At 46.2% G+C, this 22,476-nt stretch overlaps 1 protein-coding gene across 1 annotated transcript in view; it reads left to right on the top strand.

The window, feature by feature from the left end:
• Positions 1-1,343: 1,343 nt before the first annotated feature.
• MED9 (mediator complex subunit 9) overlaps positions 1,344-22,476 on the top strand; it is a 36,789-nt gene continuing 15,656 nt past the window's right edge. The window contains exon 1 of the mRNA XM_078665211.1: positions 1,344-1,550. Within this exon, the coding sequence (XP_078521337.1) occupies positions 1,417-1,550 (134 nt within the window). The 5' untranslated portion in view covers positions 1,344-1,416. The remainder of the gene's footprint in view (positions 1,551-22,476) is intronic.

The following is a 22,476-nucleotide window of genomic DNA, read 5'->3' as shown; positions in this document are numbered from 1 at the left end:
AGCAAAAACCCGATTCCTTGAGGGTTTCAGCTGACAGGGCTTGGTATTGTGTAAAGTGCTAATTCTTTCAGCAAAGAGTGGCAATGCACGGGCTCTCGAAGGGGTGAAAAACCAACAAAGCGTCATTAACAAGGGAATGGTCTTTTAAAGACCTGTGAAATACTGGGGCGGGGGGGGGGAACTGTGTGTGCAGGGAAGCTGTTTCAGCTTGGGCTGCCACAGGGGGACTGGGGGGGAGGGGGCTGTGGTGCATACACTGCCAGCAACCTACCAGGCCAGTGTACAACACTTGCATCACCCTCTCTCTGCCTGCCATTGCGCTCTATGCTTCTGAAAAGTAAGAAAAAAACGTGCATTTGCGTTTCAAATGTCCGATCCTACAGCAGCACACTTCCAAAGCCCATACATGCCAGTAACCCGATTCAAGGCCCCATTCTCCCGATTTTTTGTTTAACCCCTTCGCTGCGGCGGCAATTCCGCCGCAGCGCTAGGGGGGTGGGGGGGGCGCGCGGCGCTCCCATGCCCGTGACGGAACCGCTCCGTCACGAGCCTCGGGTGCGCTGTGCTGATGACGGAGCGGTTCCGTCACGGCCCCGCCCGCTCAACAGAACGCCCAACGCAGGCACGGAATCCGCGCCGCGCAGGCGCGCCGAGCGGGCCATGACAGAACCGCTCCGTCATCAGCACAGCGCGTCCGTGGCTGGTGACGGAGCGGTTGTCACCAGCATGGGAGGGGTTAAATCTCCCACTTTGCTCTTCTGAAATGTTGTAATGTATGCAACTAGGGCTTCATTTTGTTATTCTTTGTGAAAAGCAGCTGCACGAACAATGCAGAAAAGGGGTGGATGCAGCCTTAACTAGAGCTGACCCATTTCGGAGCCTGGTTGTGGGCTCAGCATCCTGTGATTCTGAGCAAATCACTTTATCTCCCCATGGCCACCAAAAAGGAATGCGTCATTCTGTAATGTACCTGGTGCTCATGTAAAGTGCTCCAGTACCTTCGGGTCGAGTTCGCCCTGATAATTCTGCAAAAAACAAAAGGGGAGGTGGAGCTCTTTGGAGCCGAACATACCTAGTGTGCTGGTACATCATTTTCGCCGTCCTGCGCCTTACTGTTCTCCCTGGAGTGGCTCTATGTTGCGTTTTACTACTTTTTTTTATAACCAAAGCTCAGCCAGCAGCAACTTAACCCAAATACTCCCCCGATTGAAGCGCTTCACTATTATTTCCTTCCAGCTAATAAGAAAAGATAAGCACGCAGGAGAGTATGGCAACTGCGCATGCGCAACACTTGCCTGTCCTTATCACGTGACCTCTAGTCATTGGATTAGCGTCCATGAAACGTCACGCGACGTAGAGATTCACTTGTGGTTTACATTACAGACAGAAACCGAAACTACGATATCGAACGGGACTATGGCGACGCCACCGGGGGTTCCGGCTCAAGCCGCGAGGCCGTCTGAAGGACCAGGGGAAGAGGAGGAAGAAGAGGATGAGGAGGAGGAAGAAGAGTATTCCTTCTTGCCGCTGGTGCATGAGATTATCAAATGGTAATGAGTTTCCCATTAGGGAAGTACACAAAGTGATCACGATATAGCAAGACCTAGGTCTTGATAGCAAGGGGATAGGATTGCATCGCTGTCGTAGACATAAAGGAAAGACCACTACTGGTAAATCCTAAGTATACATATGGCATAAAAACGCGATACGCCATAAGTAGTGCTGTGTATGGGAAAATCTTGTACTTAAAATTCGACTGGAGGGAGTAAAATAGTGGAGGGAGGGACAGATGCACAATGAAGGGCAATGTCCTGAGTAAAATAGTTAATGAAAGTCTCCTGATAGTCTACCAGTACAATTATGTTTCCTAAGTGTCCCCCAAAGAAATTGACAGTTGTAAACTATGCAGTATAACCACTTGCATTTATCTATGTAAATATGTTTTATTTTTCTGTGTAACCTGCTAAACATGTTACCTGTAATTTGTAAATATGTATCTCTCGCCCTGAGTAACCGTAGCAGCCATAAGTTTGGCTCCCTACTCTACCTTATTCGGGGCACGAGTCCTAAAAAGAGAAGTGGGGGGACGCTGTCACCGGAAGTGACGTCACGACAGGAAGTGAAGTCACAAAAGGTGCGCTCCGATCTCGTCCCAAAGAGTGAAGTCCAGCTGTTTGGCAGGGGGGACGGCTTTCACCCGGTAAAATAAGTGGGGGGACGCCGTCCACCCGCGTGGTACCCCGACTCGAGCCCTGATCCTTATTACTTTAAACCTTCTCATGTAACACTCCTCGCTCTAATGTAAAGCACTTTGACACCTCTGGTAATGTGCGCTCTATATAAAATCGCATAAATGCATCAGCTCTGCTAAGTACCGTGGATCAGGCGTTAGACTAACGCATTTTAATGTGGTGGTCAGCCTCACTGCATTAAAATGCATTAATCACACATTCTTGGTGCTGGCTTGACCACCTTCGTGCTGAAGGTGGAGCAGGTAGAGTGACTGTGACTTTTGGAGCAGCATTTACAGCAGCACGGCTTCCAAGTGCTCAATGAGGGCTGGGGCAGGTGCGGCGGGGCTGCACTGCTGGCTCATGCAGAAGGGCAGCTCTGAAGGGATGGCAAGAGCATGGTTCTGAGCCCCGGAGTCGTTCCCCAGAGCCACAGCGGGCTCTGTCATCAAAGTCTCTGGTTACCCTGGCTCTTCCAACCCACTGCCCAGTTGATATCAGCTGCCAATGAACCAGAGTGGTGCAGTGCCAGTCAGTGGTGGGGCGATTAAGGATAATTAAAGCAGAGGAGCACTGCTGAAGAGGGTGAGTTTGGCTTCGAAGAAGCAGGCATGCTTTACAGCCTGCCAGCACTCATCTGGACTAATTATTAACTCTGTCACAGTCTTACTGCTGTGTGTGCAGACCGTGCTGCAAACGCAGCTCACTCCTGGTAAGTACTACCAGTCCTGTTTGCTGGCAAAGTGTGTCTGAACAGTAAGTTTAATTAATAATTAAAATATCATATACATGGTTCCTGATCATTGATGGGATGACAACACAATATATATTTTTTTAGTAGCCGGTGCAGCTGCCTACAAGTACTCTGCTGAGTCGTCCTTGGGCTTGTGCTGTGGTAGGCTGGGCTCAGCTGACTGCATTAGCAGCTGAGACCACACCACATTGGCTGCCTCAGTCTGTGACTGACCTAGACAATTGCCTGCAGAAGGCCGTGCATTGCTAGAATTATCGAGGTGGCACCTTCTTCTTACACTATTTTCTGCACCTTCTCCCATAGCATTACATTTTGTGACTGCTTCTAAATCACCTCCCTGTCTAATATATGTACAGTGTTAAAATGTTTTTCACTGTAAAGTGCCCTGCACCTTTTGTTGCATCAGACTTGTCCCCTTCTCTAAGATGCTCAATACCCTTAACTATTATATTTGAGTGATGTGCCTTTTACAAAGTGATGAAAAGCCAGCGTTTAGTTCTCTAGTGTTTATTTTAGACTTAGCTGTTGAATGTCTTTTCTTTTAGTTGTTTGTATGTCTTTCAGTAAAACTTCTTCAAATACATTTCTCTGCCAGCCCCCTACTCTCCTATAGGACCGCAGTGTCTGTAAAAAGCAGTCGGGCTAAGCTTAACCATTATTGTTGTTTCAGACAGAAACCAACACCCATGCAGAACTCCTCTTGTAACCTACCATGGTTCAAACTTTGCTTAAGTTAATCTATTTTAATGATGTATGTCAGAACTCTTCCCCCTGTTCTTTTGCCTGTCACTCTGTTTACTCTTACTACCTACCAGCGAGGTACCTTCACAGGATCAGGCGCACATCACAGTATTTGTGGCATCGGCGTGCACATTATGTATGCTGAGGTCCCAAAGAACATTCCACCCCTTTTTTACCATACAATTCATAAATATTAATTTGTGCTACTACTTAATTTTCCTCGTCAAGGAGCCTATATTCATAGTTTTGGGTCCTGTCACAGTGAGAGAGGGCGCTTAGGCACACAGCATGGTTCTCATGACAGTTGATCAAAGGAAGCCTGCAATGTTACAGTTGTAAGGTCCAAGGTCTCTCTCCCTTGAAAATAATGCCTCATCTTTTTAGCAGAATGACGCTAACTCGAGGTTTGGACCTTTCATCCCTCTATTATGAACAAATGTAAAGAGATTGAGTGTGTCTTCCAGTTAGTTTGAAGTAATTTCTCCTTCCAATGATAGAGTGTAATACAGTGTAATGAGTCCGAATACTACTACTTTTGTAGTTTTATTATTTTATTTGACATCAGATGTTTCCATCATATCCATTTCAATTTCACTGATTGATAGTTGTAGGAACAGCCAACACAGGTTTCGCCCCCTGGTGGTTCATTGGCCTGGGGCTTTCTCAAGGCTCTTATAAATGAAAGTTGTCAACGTTGCAATATGTATCTCTTGAAGGGTGTTAAACAGCAATAAAGGTGAGCTGGTGGGTCAAATCCCTCACATCCATACCAACGGCGTACATGGATACAAGGGATTTGACCCAGGACGAGAAACTGGAAAACAAACTAAACTTAAAAAAATAATACCTCTGACTCACCTTTATTGCTGTTTAAACACCCTTTAAGAGATACATATTGCAACATTGACACCTTTGATGTATTAGTTAATATAAGCCTTGGGAAAACCCCAGGCCCATGGGCCACCAGGGGGCAAAATACGTGTCCGCTGTTCCTAAGACTATCAATCTGTAAAATTGAGATGAATATGATGGAAACATCTGGTGTAACATAAAATTATGTGCAAAATTTTGGCCACCGATTTGTGTTCAGTGTTCGGTAGCTCAGTGGATTAAGGAATTTGTTGAAGAGGTCCTTGTATAAGCCACATGTGACAACTCTGAACCACATAAAACTACTTTTGTGCATAATGCGTTTGTACAAACAGCTGCATGTAATCTGCTAAGCATATGTTTGAAATCTCGAAATTAGGAACTTTTTTTTTGTTATCTGAAGTTTATAACATTTGTTGCACTTCGTATAGTGTGCTCAATAAACAGTGATGATTGATGTAACTGCATACACCCACCAGACAATCCAAGAGGACATACATAGACCTATGTAACTGGCACTGTTACAGAACTTGAGAAAATAAAATATGCAAATTGATGGAAATGTATCTCTTTTCAATTTGGTACGTGTTTCTCTGTTTCCTCTGATGGTATGATGATGAGTCTTGGGTCAAGATGTGAACATCCCATTGTTCTCCACTTAACCTCCAAAACCGGCTTGTAGCCATGACAAACAAAATTACTCAATATTTGTGAAGTGAGGCAATCATTTTGTACCCAGACTGTGCTAGAAGTAAAAAGCTTTCCCCACTCCCTCTGCCCTGCAGTTTGCCTCTCTGATCACCCACCTACACACTCACACTTTTTTATTGTCAATAAAGTGAAGATGAGTTCACTCAACAGTATGCAAGTACAGAAGTAGTCAGTACAGTGGGTACAAATGCAGCATCATAGAAAAATACTGTGCATAGCCTTTCATACTAGTAGATGGGGGAGCCCACTCACTGAAACCCTTCCTCTGCCAAAAACCCAAAATGAAGGAACAAGCAACAAACTATCCATGGCACTGAAAAGTCCGTCAGTAATCTCGTCAAGTCTAATTAAGAGTCCGTATTATGTAGGAGGGAGGCAGCCCCGGCCGTTGCAGGGTCAGCGTTCAGCTATAGTATCCCAGTTGGCCATGCTTTATCCCGGTGTGTTGGTGAGCAGGAGTGCCACAGTGCAACCACCCAGGGTTTAGGCTTTGTATGACAGATCAGGGTCTGCAAGTTGCTGTGTGAGCATACATCAAGCCTTCGTCCTGAGCAGATGAGGTGGAGGAGTATCAAGGCAAGATGAACAACTGGATGGGCTGGACCTCAAGGAGGTCTCTCATCATCCTTTGTGCATGCCAATAGCTGCTCCATCAACTCCTACCAGTGCTGTGTTTGGGGGAGTTTACGTGAATCCCAGAGCTTCTCACTGCTGAGAGAGTGACCCTTCGCAGCAGCCCAACGTGTAGTGACCTGAGCCATATACCACGAGTAAAGGGCAGGGTGCTCTTCCTTGCCATGGTGATGTTACTTCTAGCCACAAAAAGCCTGGTCAGTCTTAGGTCTTACAAAGTTCCCCAGTAAGCAGATCTCTGGGGAGTCTTAAGTTAGGAATACCTGTGCACCCAGAAAGGACAGACGTGGCATTGCTCCAGTATTGCATTAGGGTTGGCAGAACCAGAGCATTTCTAGAAAGCCAGCCTCAGGGGAGCAGCATCTTGAACTGGACTAGTAGGCACCAGGAAAAATCCTCATTATTCTGGATGGTGTAAAGTAGGCGCTGTGCTCTCTATGAGAGTGAGGAATCACTTGCTGCAAGGGGAGGTGTGTGGTAAACGTTCACCAGAAACATACTAGTGGGACAGGCCAGACTAAAAGGAAAGGACATGTAGATAGTTGAAATTAGATCACATGAGAATATACGGGAGTCCGGACTGCAGAATGCAAGGAGGAAAACATGCACAGCAGAAAGCTTATGGGGGAGATGAAGACCACTGGAGAAAGTATGGTTGATGAGGACTGCCACACATTGATGAGGGAACAGGACTGAAGGTTGGCAAGGTATTGTACTTTCATTTCATTCATATAGCACTTACCACCCCTAACATGTAGTTGAAGCCGTTTTTTGGGCCTGTAGCACGCAACTCAAGGAAACCATGGATTAGTGATCAGTCATATGTTTAATTCGTTCAGATGACCAAACCATTTTGTTAATTTCTCTAGAATGTTTGTTAGTAATTTATGAGTTTTAGTCTTCTGCTCTCAAGATGACCATGTTGTGTATTGCGTCTAAGATTCTTGTGATTTGAAGTTGCTTAATTTTCGTTCAGTTGGGATAATTAGAGAGTAGTTAGATTTATAAATAAGTGATTCATTTTCTTTATTACATTGCGAAAGTTGGAAAACTGTTGCTGGTAAGTGATTTGTGCATCCATGCAGATTATTGGTGAGGTGCGCTGCACAGATGGATTAGGAATGTGCATATAGGGCTGAAGGCAGAAGCCTTGTGAAGCCATAGGACAAGATAATTAAGAGGTGTAGAGGAAGTGATTTGAGGTTGATAGGGTGAGGTGGAACTTCGAAGGTGGTAAATAGTCAGTAGTTACTGCATGCATGAGGTGCTGTATATTTTTTCATCTTGAGCAATGGTTTTGACCTCCAGTATTGTTGAAACACATTCTCTGATATAGACTGTAATAACGTTGTGTCTATACTTCTAGGTTTCATACGCAACATCTTCATAGTATAGAATGCTCTGTTTGATATTTTGTCCAGTTGATTTTTCTTGGAATGTATGGATTGAGATTTAAAGGAGTGGACGCTTCTAGCAGATTGTGTTAAACCATTTGCTTATGTTTTGCTGAAACAAGGCGTATGGCAAAACATTTATCTGGTGGTAGTGTTGACGTATTATTGGTCTTATGTGTAATAGTACAAAGAAAATCCAAGGTATTAATAGGTACCTGGAGTAACAGTAATATTTCAAAGCGCAGTGTTCCCTATGATAACAGTAGTACTGTGAGATAAACAGATGACATATATTAACAAAAGTTTTCAATAGAACATATATAAATATAGATAAAACCTACATGGAATTTTAGTGGGGTGAAAAACCATGCTTGGTATATAAATAAATATGTATCACAAGTCAAAAGTACAAGTACAGGCCGCATGTCATGATTTAATAACATCAGAGTGAGTACGTGTTATTTGTCCTTGGCATTTCGATCCATTATCCATGGAGTTTCATCATCAGGATGTAAATCTGTATAAGCCTGCAAAGTTGCTAAGGGAATGGTGAAACTAACAAAACAAGCATTGGAAATGCAATAGGTCTCGCACCATTAGAGTTAGTGCTTTTAGAATTGTTTATGGGTTTTTTTGTAAATGTTTAGCATTTTTGTTTCCTGTAGCCAATGCGAAAGTATTACAAATAAAAAAAGCCATAAACATTTCTAAAAGCTCTAACTGAAATGGTCTGAGAACTATTGCACTGTGTGAGGGTGAGTGAGGGTGAGTGAGGGTGAGTGAGGGTGAGTGAGGGTGAGGGTGAGTGAGGGTGAGTGAGGATGAGGGTGAGTGTGGGTGAGTGAGAATGAGGTGTTGTGGGTGAGTGAGGTGTTGAGGGTGAGGCTGAGGCTGAGGTGTTGAAGTGTTGAGTGAGAGTGAGGGTGAGTGAGGAGTTGAAGGAGAAGTGTTGAGGGTGTGTGTGTGAGGTGTTGAGGGCTAGTGAGGGTGGGGGAAGTGTTGAGGATGAGTGAGGGTGAGTGAAATTGAGGGTGAGTGAAATTGAGGGTGAGTGAAATTGAGGGTGAGTGAGGTGTTGAGGGTGAGTGAGAGTGAGGTGTTGAGTGAGAGGTTGAGTGAGTGTGAGTGAGGGTGAGGGGTTGAGTGAGGGTGACTGAGGGTGACTGAGTGTGACTGAGGGTTAGTGAGGGTAAGTGAGGGTGAGTGAGGATGAGCGTGATGGTGGGTGAGGGTGAGTAAGAGTGAGTGAGGCTGAGGGTGAGGGAGGGCGAGGCATTGAGGGTGAGTGTTGGTGAGGTATTAAGGGTGAGTGAAGGTGAGTGAGAATGAGGGTGAGTGCGGGTGAGGGTGAGGCGTTGAGGGTGAGTGAGGGTGAGTGAGGGTGAGGGTGAGTGAGAGTGAGGGTGAGAGTGAGGGTGAGTGAGAGTGAGGGTGAGTGAGAGTGAGGGTGAGTGAGAGTGAGTGAGAGTGAGGGTGAGTGAGGGTGAGTGAGGGAGAGTGAGGGTGAGGGTGAGAGAGTGAGGGTGAGTGAGAGTGAGGGTGAGTGAGAGTGAGTGAGTGAGAGTGAGGGTGAGTGAGGGTGAGTGAGGGTGAGTGAGGGTGAGTGAGGGAGAGTGAGGGTGAGTGAGGGTGAGTGAGGGTGAGTGAGGGTGAGTGAGGGTGAGTGAGGGAGGGTGAGGGTGAGTGAGGGTGAGTGAGAGTGAGTGAGGGTGAGGGAGGGTGAGGGTGGGTGAGGGTGAGGGAGGGTGAGGGGTTGAGGGTGAGGGGTTGAGGGTGAGTGAGGGTGAAGGTGAGTGAGGGTGAGGGTGAGTGAGGGTGGGTGAGTGAGTGAGGGTGAGTGAGAGTGAGGGTGAGTGAGAGTGAGGGTGGGTGAGGGTGAGTGAGGGTGAGGGTGGGTGAGGGTGAGGGTGGGTGAGGGTGAGGGTGGGTGAGTGAGAGTGAGGGTGAGTGAGGGTGAGGGTGGGTGAGGGTGGGTGAGGGTGAGTGAGGGTGAGTGAGGGTGAGTGAGGGTGAGTGAGAGTGAGTGAGAGTGAGGGTGAGTGAGAGGGTGGGTGAGTGAGTGAGGGTGAGTGAGAGTGAGGGTGAGTGAGAGTGAGAGAGAGTGAGGGTGAGGGTGAGTGAGGGTGAGTGAGAGTGAGAGTGAGTGAGAGTGAGGGTGAGTGAGGGTGAGTGAGGGTGAGGGTGGGTGAGGGTGAGGGTGGGTGAGGGTGAGTGAGGGTGAGTGAGAGTGAGGGTGAGTGAGGGTGAGTGAGGGTGAGGGTGGGTGAGGGTGAGTGAGGGTGAGTGAGGGTGAGTGAGGGTGAGTGAGGGTGAGTGAGGGAGGGTGAGGGAGGGTGAGGGAGGGTGAGGGTGAGTGAGGGTGAGTGAGAGTGAGTGAGGGTGAGTGAGGGTGAGTGAGGGAGGGTGAGGGTGGGTGAGGGTGGGTGAGGGTGAGGGAGGGTGAGGGGTTGAGGGTGAGGGGTTGAGGGTGAGTGAGGGTGAAGGTGAGTGAGGGTGAGGGTGAGTGAGGGTGGGTGAGTGAGTGAGGGTGAGTGAGAGTGAGGGTGAGTGAGAGTGAGGGTGAGTGAGAGTGAGGGTGAGTGAGAGTGAGGGTGAGTGAGGGTGAGTGAGGGTGAGTGAGGGTGAGGGTGAGAGTGAGTGAGGGTGAGGGTGGGTGAGGGTGAGGGTGAGGGTGGGTGAGGGTGAGGGTGAGTGAGGGTGAGTGAGGGTGGGTGAGGGTGGGTGAGGGTGAGTGAGGGTGAGTGAGGGTGAGGGTGAGTGAGAGTGAGTGAGGGTGAGTGAGGGTGAGTGAGGGTGGGTGAGGGTGAGTGAGAGTGAGTGAGGGTGAGGGTGGGTGAGGGTGAGGGTGGGTGAGGGTGAGTGAGGGTTTTCTCTGCAACTGAATATTCTCTGTTTCTCACCCAGTGACTGTGCGAAGGGAGCAGAAATCATGTGACACACTGGGGCACCGTGTGAGATGGTAGGTTTGGATTGACCACACTTGCCACATAACGTAACATATTATTGGTAACTAAAAAAAGAAAACATGTTCTAACTTAGATCAAAATAATACTGCCAGAGAATGTGCTGCAAAATGTCACAACATTTTACCTTCTTGCACATTAGGTATATAACCACGCTGCTGGATTCAGTCCTGCATTGCCGCATAATCCTAGTGGCTCTGCCCATGGTAAATCCGAGTAGTGATTCGAGGGGTTCTACTTATGATGATGAAACCCGTATTTTGAAGGGACTCGTGAGTCATTTCGCATATTTCAAGTGTTGCAGCTGCATTTCTGTTTGAATGAAAGGTCCTGGCCTCTATAGACCAACGTGCTTTGTTAGCGCTGATGCAAGTCTGGTGGTCTGTGATTTGGCTATTTAAAGACCTGTGTAGATTGGCCGTTATGTCTGGATATATGTAACATGTATTGTGATATAGAATTTGGATTGCCAATTGTTGTTTTCTACAGTGCGTTGTCCAAACATGTTACATACACAGCACACTGTAAACAAGCCAGTTTACACCTCTTCCAAAACACAAGTTGCTATTTCACTCTCCGCCTCGACTGATGCCACGGGCTAGGGGTGCGTTATTTTGGGAAGCTTGTGGCGTTTTGGCAAAAAGTCTTAAATAGGTAAAAAGATAAAAAGTTCTGTGCGTTTAAGCGTTCGCCGGAAAACGTGTACTTTACCGAAACTATTAATATTGCCCAAGCTATTTTTCTCAACGCAAAAACACTTTCCTGCATTTTAAAAATGTTGCAGGAGATTTTTTTGGGGTGTCGCAAACATGCGTTTTTTTGTGCGCGAGTACACTAATTTGTCACTCATGTCGCTCAAGCGCATCGGAATGACCTCATTTTCAAAGTGGCAAAAAAAAATATAGGAAGCATGACGTGTATACGGTTTAATTGAAAAAAAAAAAAAGATGACAAAACAACACAGCCAGCTGCGAGAAAATATTCCACCATACAGGTAAGTGTGGGAGGAAAACGTTGACTGTTTGAAAAACGCGTGAATTTTATGATGCTAGGTGAAAGTAAATAACTGGCTAATTTTTGGCAAACCCCTGCTTCTGTAACAAAAATCAAACCCATCCATATGACAGATTAATTAAATTATTCCTGGTGCCCGTTTTAAGGAGAAAAAATAAACAAAAAAGAAGCCGGAGGGAAGAGAGGGGAGGGGGGAGGAGAGCGAAAGGATCGGAGACACGGCGACACGGCGGGTAAAATAAACAAAAAAAAAGCCGGAGGGAAGAGAGGGGAGGGGGGAGGAGAAATGCGACACGGCGGGAAGGGGAGGGGGCGGAGCGGGTCAAATAAACAAAAAACAAGCTGGAGGGAAGAGAGGGGAGGGGGGAGGAGAAGTGCGACAGGGGAAATGCGAGACGGCGGGAAGACGGACATGCACGCGCCCGTGACTTTTAAGGTCAATGCGCATGCGCATAAGCTTAATGCGCATGCGCATTGACCTTAAAAGTCACGGGCACTGCAAGGAATCGCCACGATTCCTTGCAGTGCAGATAAAGAGTGGATAACTCGCAATACTCTCGCCTTGCTCGATGCGCATGCGCATCGACAGGCGAGACCTAAAGAACAGGGTGTGCATAAATCAAAAACCTAGAAATCGGCAATAAAGCAGGAAAAATAAACAACGTCTTTTTACACTTTGAGAACGAGTACATGATTGCAGCATTACATGTAATTGTTAAGATTACAATTATTGAATTACAATTATATCTGTAGGACAAGCGGAGCAACCGAGCACAATTCTCTCCCCCCATTGAAATTCCATGTAGAATTTGTCTATCTATATGTATGTTCTAAATTTTATAGAACTTGTCAAATATATAATATCTGTTTCTCTCACAATACTACTGTTATCATAGGGACCACTGTGCTATGAAATATTACTGTATTCCAGGACCTAGTAATTCCTAGGATTTCCCTTGTACTATAAGCACATAGTTTGCACCATTGAGTGATTGCAAGGGTTCCCCGCACTAGACACCTTTTCAGGTTATTCAGAAGAGTACATGCTGAAGATTCTCAAGGGCCCCACTTTATTTACTAAGGACACTGGCTTCCACTGCACCTGCTACCAATCTTCTAGACCAACTAGAAAAATTACAGAAAATAAATACTCGACTCCCTCTGATTTATATATATATATATATATATATATATATATATATATATATATATATATATATATATATATATATATATGTAAATGCACGTTTCTGTATCCAATCCTATGGGTTGCAGAAATAAGAAGGCAGGCACACTGGAATCCGGTTTACAAAATTTAATAGCACCAGCCCCCCTCACCCCTTACAGACGCGTTTCGCCTTCGCAGGCTTCGTCAGTGTAACTATAAATCAGTGTAAAAAAAACAAGCATTGAAAATGCAATAGGTCTCGCAATAGAAGAGTTTGACATTTTTCGTTTTGCATATGGATGAGTGGCGTTGCGTGGATGAGTGGCGTTGCGTGGATGAGTGGCGTTGCGTGGGTGAGTGGCGTTGCGTGGGTGAGTGGCGTTGCGTGGGTGAGTGGCGTTGCGTGGGTGAGTGGCGTTGCGTGGGTGAGCGGCGTTGCGTGGATGAGCGGCGTTGCGTGGATGAGCGGCGTTGCGTGGCTGAGTGGCGTTGCGTTGTTGAGTGGCGTTGCGTGTGTGAGTGGCGTTGCGTGTGTGAGTGGCGTTGCGTGTGTGAGTGGCGTTGCGTGTGTGAGTGGCGTTGCATGTGTGAGTGGCGTTGCATGTGTGAGTGGCGTTGCATGTGTGAGTGGCGTTGCATGTGTGAGTGGCGTTGCATGTGTGAGTGGCGTTGCATGTGTGAGTGGCGTTGCATGTGTGAGTGGCGTTGCGTGTGTGAGTGGCGTTGCGTGTGTGTGTGGCGTTGCGTGTGTGTGTGGCGTTGCGTGTGTGTGTGGCGTTGCGTGTGTGAGTGGCGTTGCGTGGCTGAGTGGCGTTGCGTGGCTGAGTGGCGTTGCGTGGCTGAGTGGCGTTGCGTGGCTGAGTGGCGTTGCGTGGCTGAGTGGCGTTGCGTGGCTGAGTGGCGTTGCGTGGGTGAGTGGCGTTGCGTGGGTGAGTGGCGTTGCGTGGTTGAGTGGCGTTGCGTGTGTGAGTGGCGTTGCGTGGTTGAGTGGCGTTGCATGTGTGAGTGGCGTTGCATGTGTGAGTGGCGTTGCATGTGTGAGTGGCGTTGCATGTGTGTGTGGCGTTGCATGTGTGTGTGGCGTTGCGTGTGTGTGTGGCGTTGCGTGTGTGTGTGGCGTTGCGTGTGTGGCGTTGCGTGTGTGAGTGGCGTTGCGTGTGTGAGTGGCGTTGCGTGTGTGAGTGGCGTTGCGTGTGTGAGTGGTGTTGCGTGGGTGAGTGGCGTTGCGTGGGTGAGTGGCGTTGCGTGGGTGAGTGGCGTTGCGTGGGTGAGTGGCGTTGCATGGGTGAGTGGCGTTGCGTGGGTGAGTGAATGGTTAGCTGTTGCTTATGCGACGTATAGCACTTAATACTAAAGTAGGCAGACCTTCTTAGCCTTTGTGAGAATAATAGCAAAATAAAAATAAAAACCAGATCAAGTCAAGGACGCAAACGGCACCATGCTATTGTTTATTTACTCAGATGATATGCATAAAAATGTAACTTGTGAGCACGTTTCTCTAACTCTCCAATAATCCCATTACAACACTTTGTACAAATGAGATTGGGACTCATCCTTCCGAAGTCGAGAAAAATGTGCAACGCTGTGTTGAAGTTAATTTTTTTAATTAACAAAATGCAAATAATGTGGAGAGATTTCAAGTGATTCAGGAATGGGGGCCCTTGTAAAGAGAAAGTACGGCTGGCCTGGGCAGTGATAGGGGAGGAGGGAGGAGAAATGCGAGTCACGGCAGCAGCAGCCTTTGATGTGCCTGCCGGCCGGCCGTGAATAATTAGGGGGTGAGAAATGCGCTCGGAGGGCTGCCTTTGATGTGGTAATGCGAGGCAGGCAGGCAGGCGGCTGGTGGCATTGTGCACGCGCTTTTTAGGGCTTGCGCAAGCGCAATGACCTAAAAAGCACATGCACTTGAAGGAATCGCCAGTGGAATCGCCAGTGGATAAACACTGGATAAGCCCCTATAGAGCTTCGCCAGCTATGCGCTGAAGCGCATCAGCAGGCGAGCCCTAAAAATATATATATATATGTGTGTGTATATATATATATATATATATATATATATATATATATATATATATATGTTTACATTTTTTATTAAAACTTGTCTCAATGTTTAAATCTGTTTATCTCACAATACTACTGTTATCAGAGTTTTCTTGGTCTTCGACAAGTAGTGTGTGTTCCCCTCTGTTGGTAGACAGAACCGTATGTGTATTGACTCTAGTCTTTGTGGACAAATGAAACTGGTGTTCCCCAGTAATCAGTTTGGGAAAAACAAACTTTTAACCATTCTTCTCAATTCAAGATGGTTCTCAGAGCCTCTTATCTTTTCCATGAGTACATTTCATAATTTGGCAGCCTGTATGGCGAACTTTGTACCACCAAGAGTTTTGGCTGCAGGAGTTTAGGATCCTTACTGTTTATTGCTCTGTGAGCTATGTAGTATAGCTTATAAAAAGCTCATCTTGCGACCTGTAACCAGTGGAGACCCTTCAGGATACGAGATAGATGGGTTTGTATCTTTTCATGTAGTAATAAAGATAGTGGTGAGTTCTGAATACTCTACAGCCTTTTCATAGTTGAGGGTGAGATGTTGTGGTGCAAACTGTTACTGTAATCCCATTTGAAAAGTATGAGTGATTTTTTTCTTTTTCTTTTTTGATGCTGGTGGAATATAAGATGTGGGAAGATGAAAGCGTTTTCATGATATATATAGTAGGTGGATTTGGACAGTGTGTTCTCTTGGGCACTCATAGAAAAAAACAGAGTCAGTGACCATTCTAAGCTTATGTACCTCTTTGGCTATTTTTTTGGGAGGTCTCAAGATAACGGATTATAGTTTCTTCATGTGAATATTTCTGTTTTTGAACAAATAAGCTTGGCCGATTTGTCTACTGAAGTTAGAATGTGAACCGAAGAAGTGATGGAAAGCAAAGTCTTTAGAACGCAGAAGCGGGAATGTGATTCTAGGAAATATGGCTATGTACTTGGACTACACAAGGAAGGAAAATACATTTGGACAGCAGGAGGAAGGAGACACTCGAGATGTATAATTAGGGAGCAGGAGCATAGCATGCAAAAAGGGAAGACACATGGGCAGCAGAAGATCTTAGACTGCCAAAAGTGGAATTTCAACTGCACAGGGTGATCAAGATCAAGGGTGAGGGGGGGGGGGGTGCGGGGTTAACTAATAGTATGTGAACTGTAAGGAAACCCGTATGTGAATGCAAAGCATAGAAGGCCAGAGGAGAATAGGTCGGTTATTGACATCATAAGAAAGACAGGGCGGTTGCCTGCAGGAAGGAATTGGTTGTGGCATATATTCAGTCTGGTGGAAATGTAACCATTGGAAAGAGTCCTTACAGGCACTTTAGTGCTGTTGGTAATCTTGAATACCTTTTTTGCACATGAACTTTGCAGAAAGGGCCCATCTGGATTGGCCACTGAAATATTTTGACTAGAATGAAGTTTTAATAAAAGAGCAAGACGATAACTACTTAAAATGACTGATTGTAGGCCTCCAAATTGTGTTTGTCCTTTAAACAGAGTGTATAAGATGCTTGCACAGAAAAATGTGCTCATCATAAGTTTTACAAACTGTTTGGAATGATGATCACAAAAGAAGAATATTGTATTAAGGGCAGTCAACTGTGCATAAAATGATGTTTTCTGCATCTTTATCGCCTTTGACACGAACAGTGTATGCTTTAGCGAGCAGTGAAATATGGTCCATCGGGTAAACAGTTCAGATGAAGAGCTTTTCTTGGAAGAGAAAGTACACAAACCTGTAAGTGGTGTATTTGTAACAAGCACTGGCAAAAGCTGTTAGGTTTGACATTCGAGTACTGACAACAACATTTAAAAATGTCTGCTGCAGTGCTGAACACATTTTTTAAATTAATTTGTGAATACATACATGGATGAGCTAAAGCATTAAATATGTGATGACCAAGTGTATTCCTCCGATGTAAAACAGTACCTCAAGCATTCCACTGAAGCGAAAGGATACTGTAACATAACCAGTAGAATGGTGGTGAACCTAAAATACTCCTTTTGGCTGATCCAAGATGACTGCATTGTCTCAAGCAAGTGGCTGAAGGTTCATGAAGCAAAAAAACAACGGCTAGAGCTTGTATAGAATACAGTGGTTAGCAAAAGTGAACAGGTTTCCAGTTTAAAAGGCTGAGCTGCTGGATGTGCTGATTCTTTTTGGCACTAACATGCAAACGCATTTATCAAAATCCATGAGTATGTGTGGCTGTTAATGTTGGCATGAGATTTCTATTACAGAAAACTCATTCCAAGATAGCAGCGTTGCGTGCATATGCATCGTGACACATAGCGACTTTATTATTTTCCTATTTTAAGATTGCACACAGCCATGTCAGAACTGTAGTTTAAAATGTAAAAAAAAAATAAGTTAAAAGAAGAGCACACAAATCATTGAAAAGGAGTGGTGGTGCAGCAGCACTTAGCAACTGTTGAGTCCTCGTTTAAAACAAATAAATAATGATAGAAATACAAATTTAAAATAATGAGAAATATATAAAGCAGAGCTGGATACGGGGAGTGAAAAAAGAGTGTGGGTATAGGCGGGCGGAAAAAGTGGGAGAAGGCAAGGCCACACATGCACTAAAAGAATAAAGTCATCCAATCAGAATACTAAGAGACCGAACTAATAGAGCATAGAGAGGAAAGCAATTACATCAGGAGCATAGAAGCGGAATAAATAACAAATCTATCCAACCATGAGCAGTGGGCTGACCCAAACTCCCCTTCTAAATGTATCCGATATATTGAAACAATATGTCTTGCCAACACCCAGCCAAAGCTGTCTGCCGCCAGGACTTAAAAAATTTATTTGAAAATGGAAAATGCAGCATAATTCACAAGTCTCGCTGTACTTCACAGATGACTTTAGAAATCACTCACCGTGATTACACCCTGTTCTAAATAAAAGTCAGGATAACACTATCTTCTTCCTTCGGCGCATTAGATATCTATGCAGCTGATCTTATTTTGAAGTACCACGCCAGTTATCAACTATGTTAAAAATAGGCAGATTTTACTAATAATTTGAAAAAAGTTTTAGAACTTTGAGGTCTGATGCTTATAATGTTTGATTGCCAGTGAACAAATGATTCCACTTTGTTTAATTCAATAGTTTCTCATTATTTGCTGACACGCTTCCTCGAAATGGATGCATTTAGAAATAAGGGTATATACTCTGTCAGCAAACATGTGGGGGGGGAGGCTTCAGTGGTGTTGTCGTGCAGTGTCATGGCAGCAGGGTTGCCACTGCTGATGTCATGTCTAACGTTTTCATTGTAAATTCAGAATAAACATTGCTATTAATTTACTCACTAGCAAAAGTCCCGTACGCAGTCAGTGTACTTGGAAAACTGCATGATCTATGTTTTTCCATGCCCATATACATCTGTTCTTGGAATTGGATTGATGTAGAAAGAAGACTACATTTCCACTGTCTGCAAATATACTGTGAAAAGATCAGGTCTGCTGATTGTCACAAGTGATGTCATTGATTATATAAATTGTGCATTGGGCGGGTATGACTGTTGCTAGCCAGAGGTTTTTATGTTTTAAATCATAACTACAAAGTCCCTTCAATTGATGGTTCTAAGGAGATTTATCTTTAGGGCATTGATTGATATGATGTTCTTTGACTTCTGCCCGAATTACTCTCTAAGCACAGGGCGTGGACTTCAGTCATACCCTACACCAGTGACCCTGACCTCAAAGCTTACCAAATACAGCCTTTGGCCTTCCCCAATGGACCCTGGGAATATTGCTATGCTATGCTATGCTCTGCGATGAGAGCTTCTAAATTTAGTGTCATTGGTGATTTGAATTTACATCTGGATAATCCTCATGATGTAGAAATTACCAACTTTTTGGCTGATCTGGCAGCCTGCCAGCTATCCCAACGGGTCCAGGGATCTACTACACGTTCTGCAGGCCACTTATTAGACCCAGTCTTTTCCAACCTATCCTCCCACACGCCCATCACCGGTATGCTGGTCTGATCATTTTCTAGTGTCTATGATACTAGCAGGCGTCGAGCCGGTTAAGAGGGCTTCCGAAAAGCTCTCTTTCAGGCGTCCATGGCATAAACTTGATATTACCCAATTTAATGAGCTCCTTTCTACCACCACGTCTAAGATGCCGCCTAAACCTGTGCTGGCTGATAGAGCTTTTTCGAATTGGATTTTTCATACTCTGGACTTCCTGGTTCGTGCCAGGTGGTCTAAGTGCCGTGGCACTAAAGCTAATGGCTTTGGATAAAGGTTTAGCGGCGCCCGTTTAGCGCTTGAATTATTTTTTAACTTCTGACACTGTGATTCAGTGGGGAATTTGGGGGGCTCCACTTATTCTTTTAATTTGGAACGCTCTTTTTAAAGTTTATTGGCATATTGTGAAGTCTGGGTTTTTTGCGGGACATTATTTGGGAAAGTGTTATTTTTATTTGACGCTGCTACTGTTTGTGAGTGCGTTATACTCCTTCCTGCTCACTCTTTTACTTTGCGAGGCGGCCATCTTGGTCGTCCCTCGCGCCTTCTGACTGCAGCGCTCTAGTCGCTGCACGTCGCGCATCACACCAGCATACCTACATTTAATGGCCTCTTCCTGGACGCACGCAGCGAACGCGCGCCGGAGGCGCGCCTTAGGCAAGCGCGTCTGCGCCAAGTCAGCGCCCAGGGCCAGAGATGCTGTCCGTGATGGTCCAGCTAGCAGAAGCCTGGTCCAAAGGTCTAGAGAGTTTCTTCTTAACCATAGACCGCCTTCATGCCTTTCTCAATGCTGTCTTCCACTATCGTCCAACATGTCATTCATTTGCCCGGACTGCGGGTTCAGGCTGACCGACGCTTCTCCGCAAGATACTTGGTGTAATCAAAAAATATTATCTGGGCCGCAGGCCATTAAGGCTGCATTGATTAATGCCAGATCTCTGAAGAAACATCACGTGGACATTTTTGACCTGTTGGTTGATCACTCCTTGGATGTTCTTTTCATAACGTAAACTTGGCTTCATGTCTCATCTGACCCTATTGTTACACTGGCCACTCCGCCCGGCTATAAGGTTCATCGGGCTGATCGCTTGGCCGGTAAGGGTGGTGGTCTTGCCATTTTTTATAGAGCGCCTTGGGTTCTTCAAAGTGAGCCTTCGTGTCTTTGGGGCGACTGCGAAGCTTTAGATTTTAGTATGGAGATTTCCGCCCATTTTACTTTGGGCGGGTCCGTGATTTAGCGGCCCCCGGGTTAGCCGAAGGGCTTCTTAAACACGTGTGGGGATGCGATGACTGAACGAGCACTGCGATTCTCCCACTATGTGATTCTTGGTGATGTCAACCTTCATCTGGAGCTCCAAGAGGCCGCTGATTCAGCTGTTTTCCTGGATGCTCTTCAAGCGGTCCAACTAAAGAAAAGGGTCGCTTTTCCAACTCATGTAGCGGGTCAAATGCTTGACCCCGTTTGCTCAAATTTTGCCATCCAGGTGGCTAAACCCCTGCCGGTTTCCTGGTCCGATCATTTCCCAGTCTTTTTTTCCTGGGCTGTGGCTCGGCCAGCTCAGGCCGAGGGCAGCCATCCCCCCCCCCCTGCCTACAGCAAAATTGATCCTTTACAGTTTATCAGCTCCTTGGCCACCTCCAGACCGCTCCCTCAAGATACTCTAGAGGGAAATGTCAGCAGGTTTAATTCTTGGAAACACGGACTCAGTGTCTGCTTTGGCGGTGCCTTGCCGCTTCAAGCTGGGTAGGGACTCACTCTGGAAACCCACCCTGGTTCTCACAGGAGCTGAGGGACTTGAAACATGAGTGCAAAGTCTTGGAGCGGTCGTGGCACTCGGGAGGGGGGGGTATAGCCCAGTATCCAAACTGGCTCTCAGGGCTAAAAAGAAGAGCTATTACACCTCTATTACACCTCTATTGTCACTGCCAAAAAGCTTTATTATGCCTCTCGGATTGATTTGGCCAAGAATAATTCGAAGGAGATATTTGCCATTGTTCAAAATATTATGGCTCCTGATGCATTAATTCGTGCAAAGCCTGTCTCTACCATCTGGTGTAATACGCTCTCCCAGTTCTTTGTGGACACAATTAGTAGCATTCAAGCTTCTTTTTCCTCTCAGGCAGGAGGGCTTATAGCTCCCGTTTGGGGTCACCGATATTTGGACCAGCTAATGGCCTGTCCACTTTTGCACCAGTTGATCCATCGGTCACCTTAAAAATCATTAAAGCCCTGAAGTCCGGATCCCCTAAGGACCCTTACGCAGCCAGACTTCTTGCCGCTGCCATTATTAATCCGGAAGTTCACCGTATTATTAATATGTCCCTCAGCGAGGCTACGGTCCCTACGGCATAGAAGCAAGCCCTGATTCTCCCTCTCCTCAAGAAGCCGGCGCTGGACCCTGCTATACCTGGGAATTATAGGCCGATCTCGCTTTTGCCCAGTTATGGCAAGGTATGTGAGAAAGTAGTCACCAACCAGCTTACCTACTATGTTGAGACATCCGGCCTGCTGCATCCAGCACACTCTGGTTTCCGTGCAGCCTACAGTATTGAATCGGCTTTGGTAGAAGTGGCTGAGGCTATTAGGGAGTGTTTGGATGCCGGTGGGAGGGCTGCATTAGTTATGCTAGACCTCTCGGCGGCATTTTACACAGTGCCCCATGCTCTGCTTCTCAATCGCCTCTCGGAGATCGGCGTCTCTGGTTCCGTCTGGGGTTGGATTAGGTCCTTCCTGGAAGCTCGCACGCAGCAGGTCTGGCTTCCCTCCCTGTGCCTCTGAGCGTCAGCAACTGGCTACCGGTGTCTCGCAGGGGTCATCCCTTAGACCCCTTTTATTCAACATCTATGTTACTCCGCTGGTTTTTCTGGCGGAATCATTGGGGGCTAAGGTGATGGCTTACGCCGACGACACTCAGTTGTTATTTTCTTGGGGAAGGGAGAATGAATTGGTCCAGGCAGCACAAAACTGTCTTTCATTGGCTGGCTCAGCTAAAGTGCAACGAGGGGAAGTCCGAGGTTCTGTTGTACGGTTCCTTCCCGGTTGACTTCAGAGCCAATCTGTGGCCGCCGGGTTATCCTTTGCCGAGTGCAGAGAACAATATCGTGAAAAATTTAGGGATCTGGTTCTCGGAAACTCTAAATTTCAAAACACAAATTAATAAGCTCGATGTGGCCTGCTTTAGCATTTTGAAGGCTCTGAGGAAGTTCCTCCCCTTTCTCCCTGGTCCTGCTAAGGAAACAGTGGTGCGCCCTTTAATTTTATCGCGCCTGGATTACGCATGTGGGCCTCCCGGGGTACCTGTTACATAAACTGCAGGTTGTTCAAAATGCGGCCGCCAGACTTTAGCTTGGCCTATCAAAAGGGTGCAGTGTGTGCTCGCATTTGCGCTCCCTGCACTGGCTTACTGTGGAGTCGCGAATTCAATTCAAGGTGCTGTCTATTGCCCATAGGGCCCTGTATGGTAATGGTCCGAGGTATCTGCAGGATAGATTTGCTTTCTATTCCCCGGCTAGACAGTTGAGATCCTCTTCTGAACTCCTGATGCAGACCCCCAGATTTAGGTGCCATTGGCTGGGAGGCTGCTCGCTTGTTAGGAAAGCTAGTGTTGCCTGGAATGCCCTTTCCTGGGCGCTTCGGAGCATTCAGGATCCTGTGTTGTTAAAAAAACATCTTAAAACTTTCTTATTCTAGCCGTTTTGGGTTCTGTCTGCCTTTACCTTTGCAAGCGCCGGGACACTCTACGGAGTAGCTGAGCGTGATATAAATGTATTTAACATAACATTTAGCATGGGACAATGGCAGGTTGGCATCCCTGCGGAGAGGCTGTAAAAAGTTGGAACGTGCCTGGAGAAGGGACTATGATTCGATGTTAAAGAGATGCTACCAGTTAGCAATTAAGAAATATCATAATGCGATCCAATCTGAGCGGGCAGCTTACTACTCAGAGGTGATCAGAAACAGTAGCAACCCT

The sequence above is a fragment of the Lissotriton helveticus genome, chromosome 10 (assembly GCF_964261635.1).
Source record: "Lissotriton helveticus chromosome 10, aLisHel1.1, whole genome shotgun sequence".
NCBI lineage: Eukaryota > Metazoa > Chordata > Amphibia > Caudata > Salamandridae > Lissotriton > Lissotriton helveticus.
The sequence above is the reverse complement of the archived record's forward strand: the minus strand, read 5'-3'. Positions and strand labels throughout refer to the sequence as shown.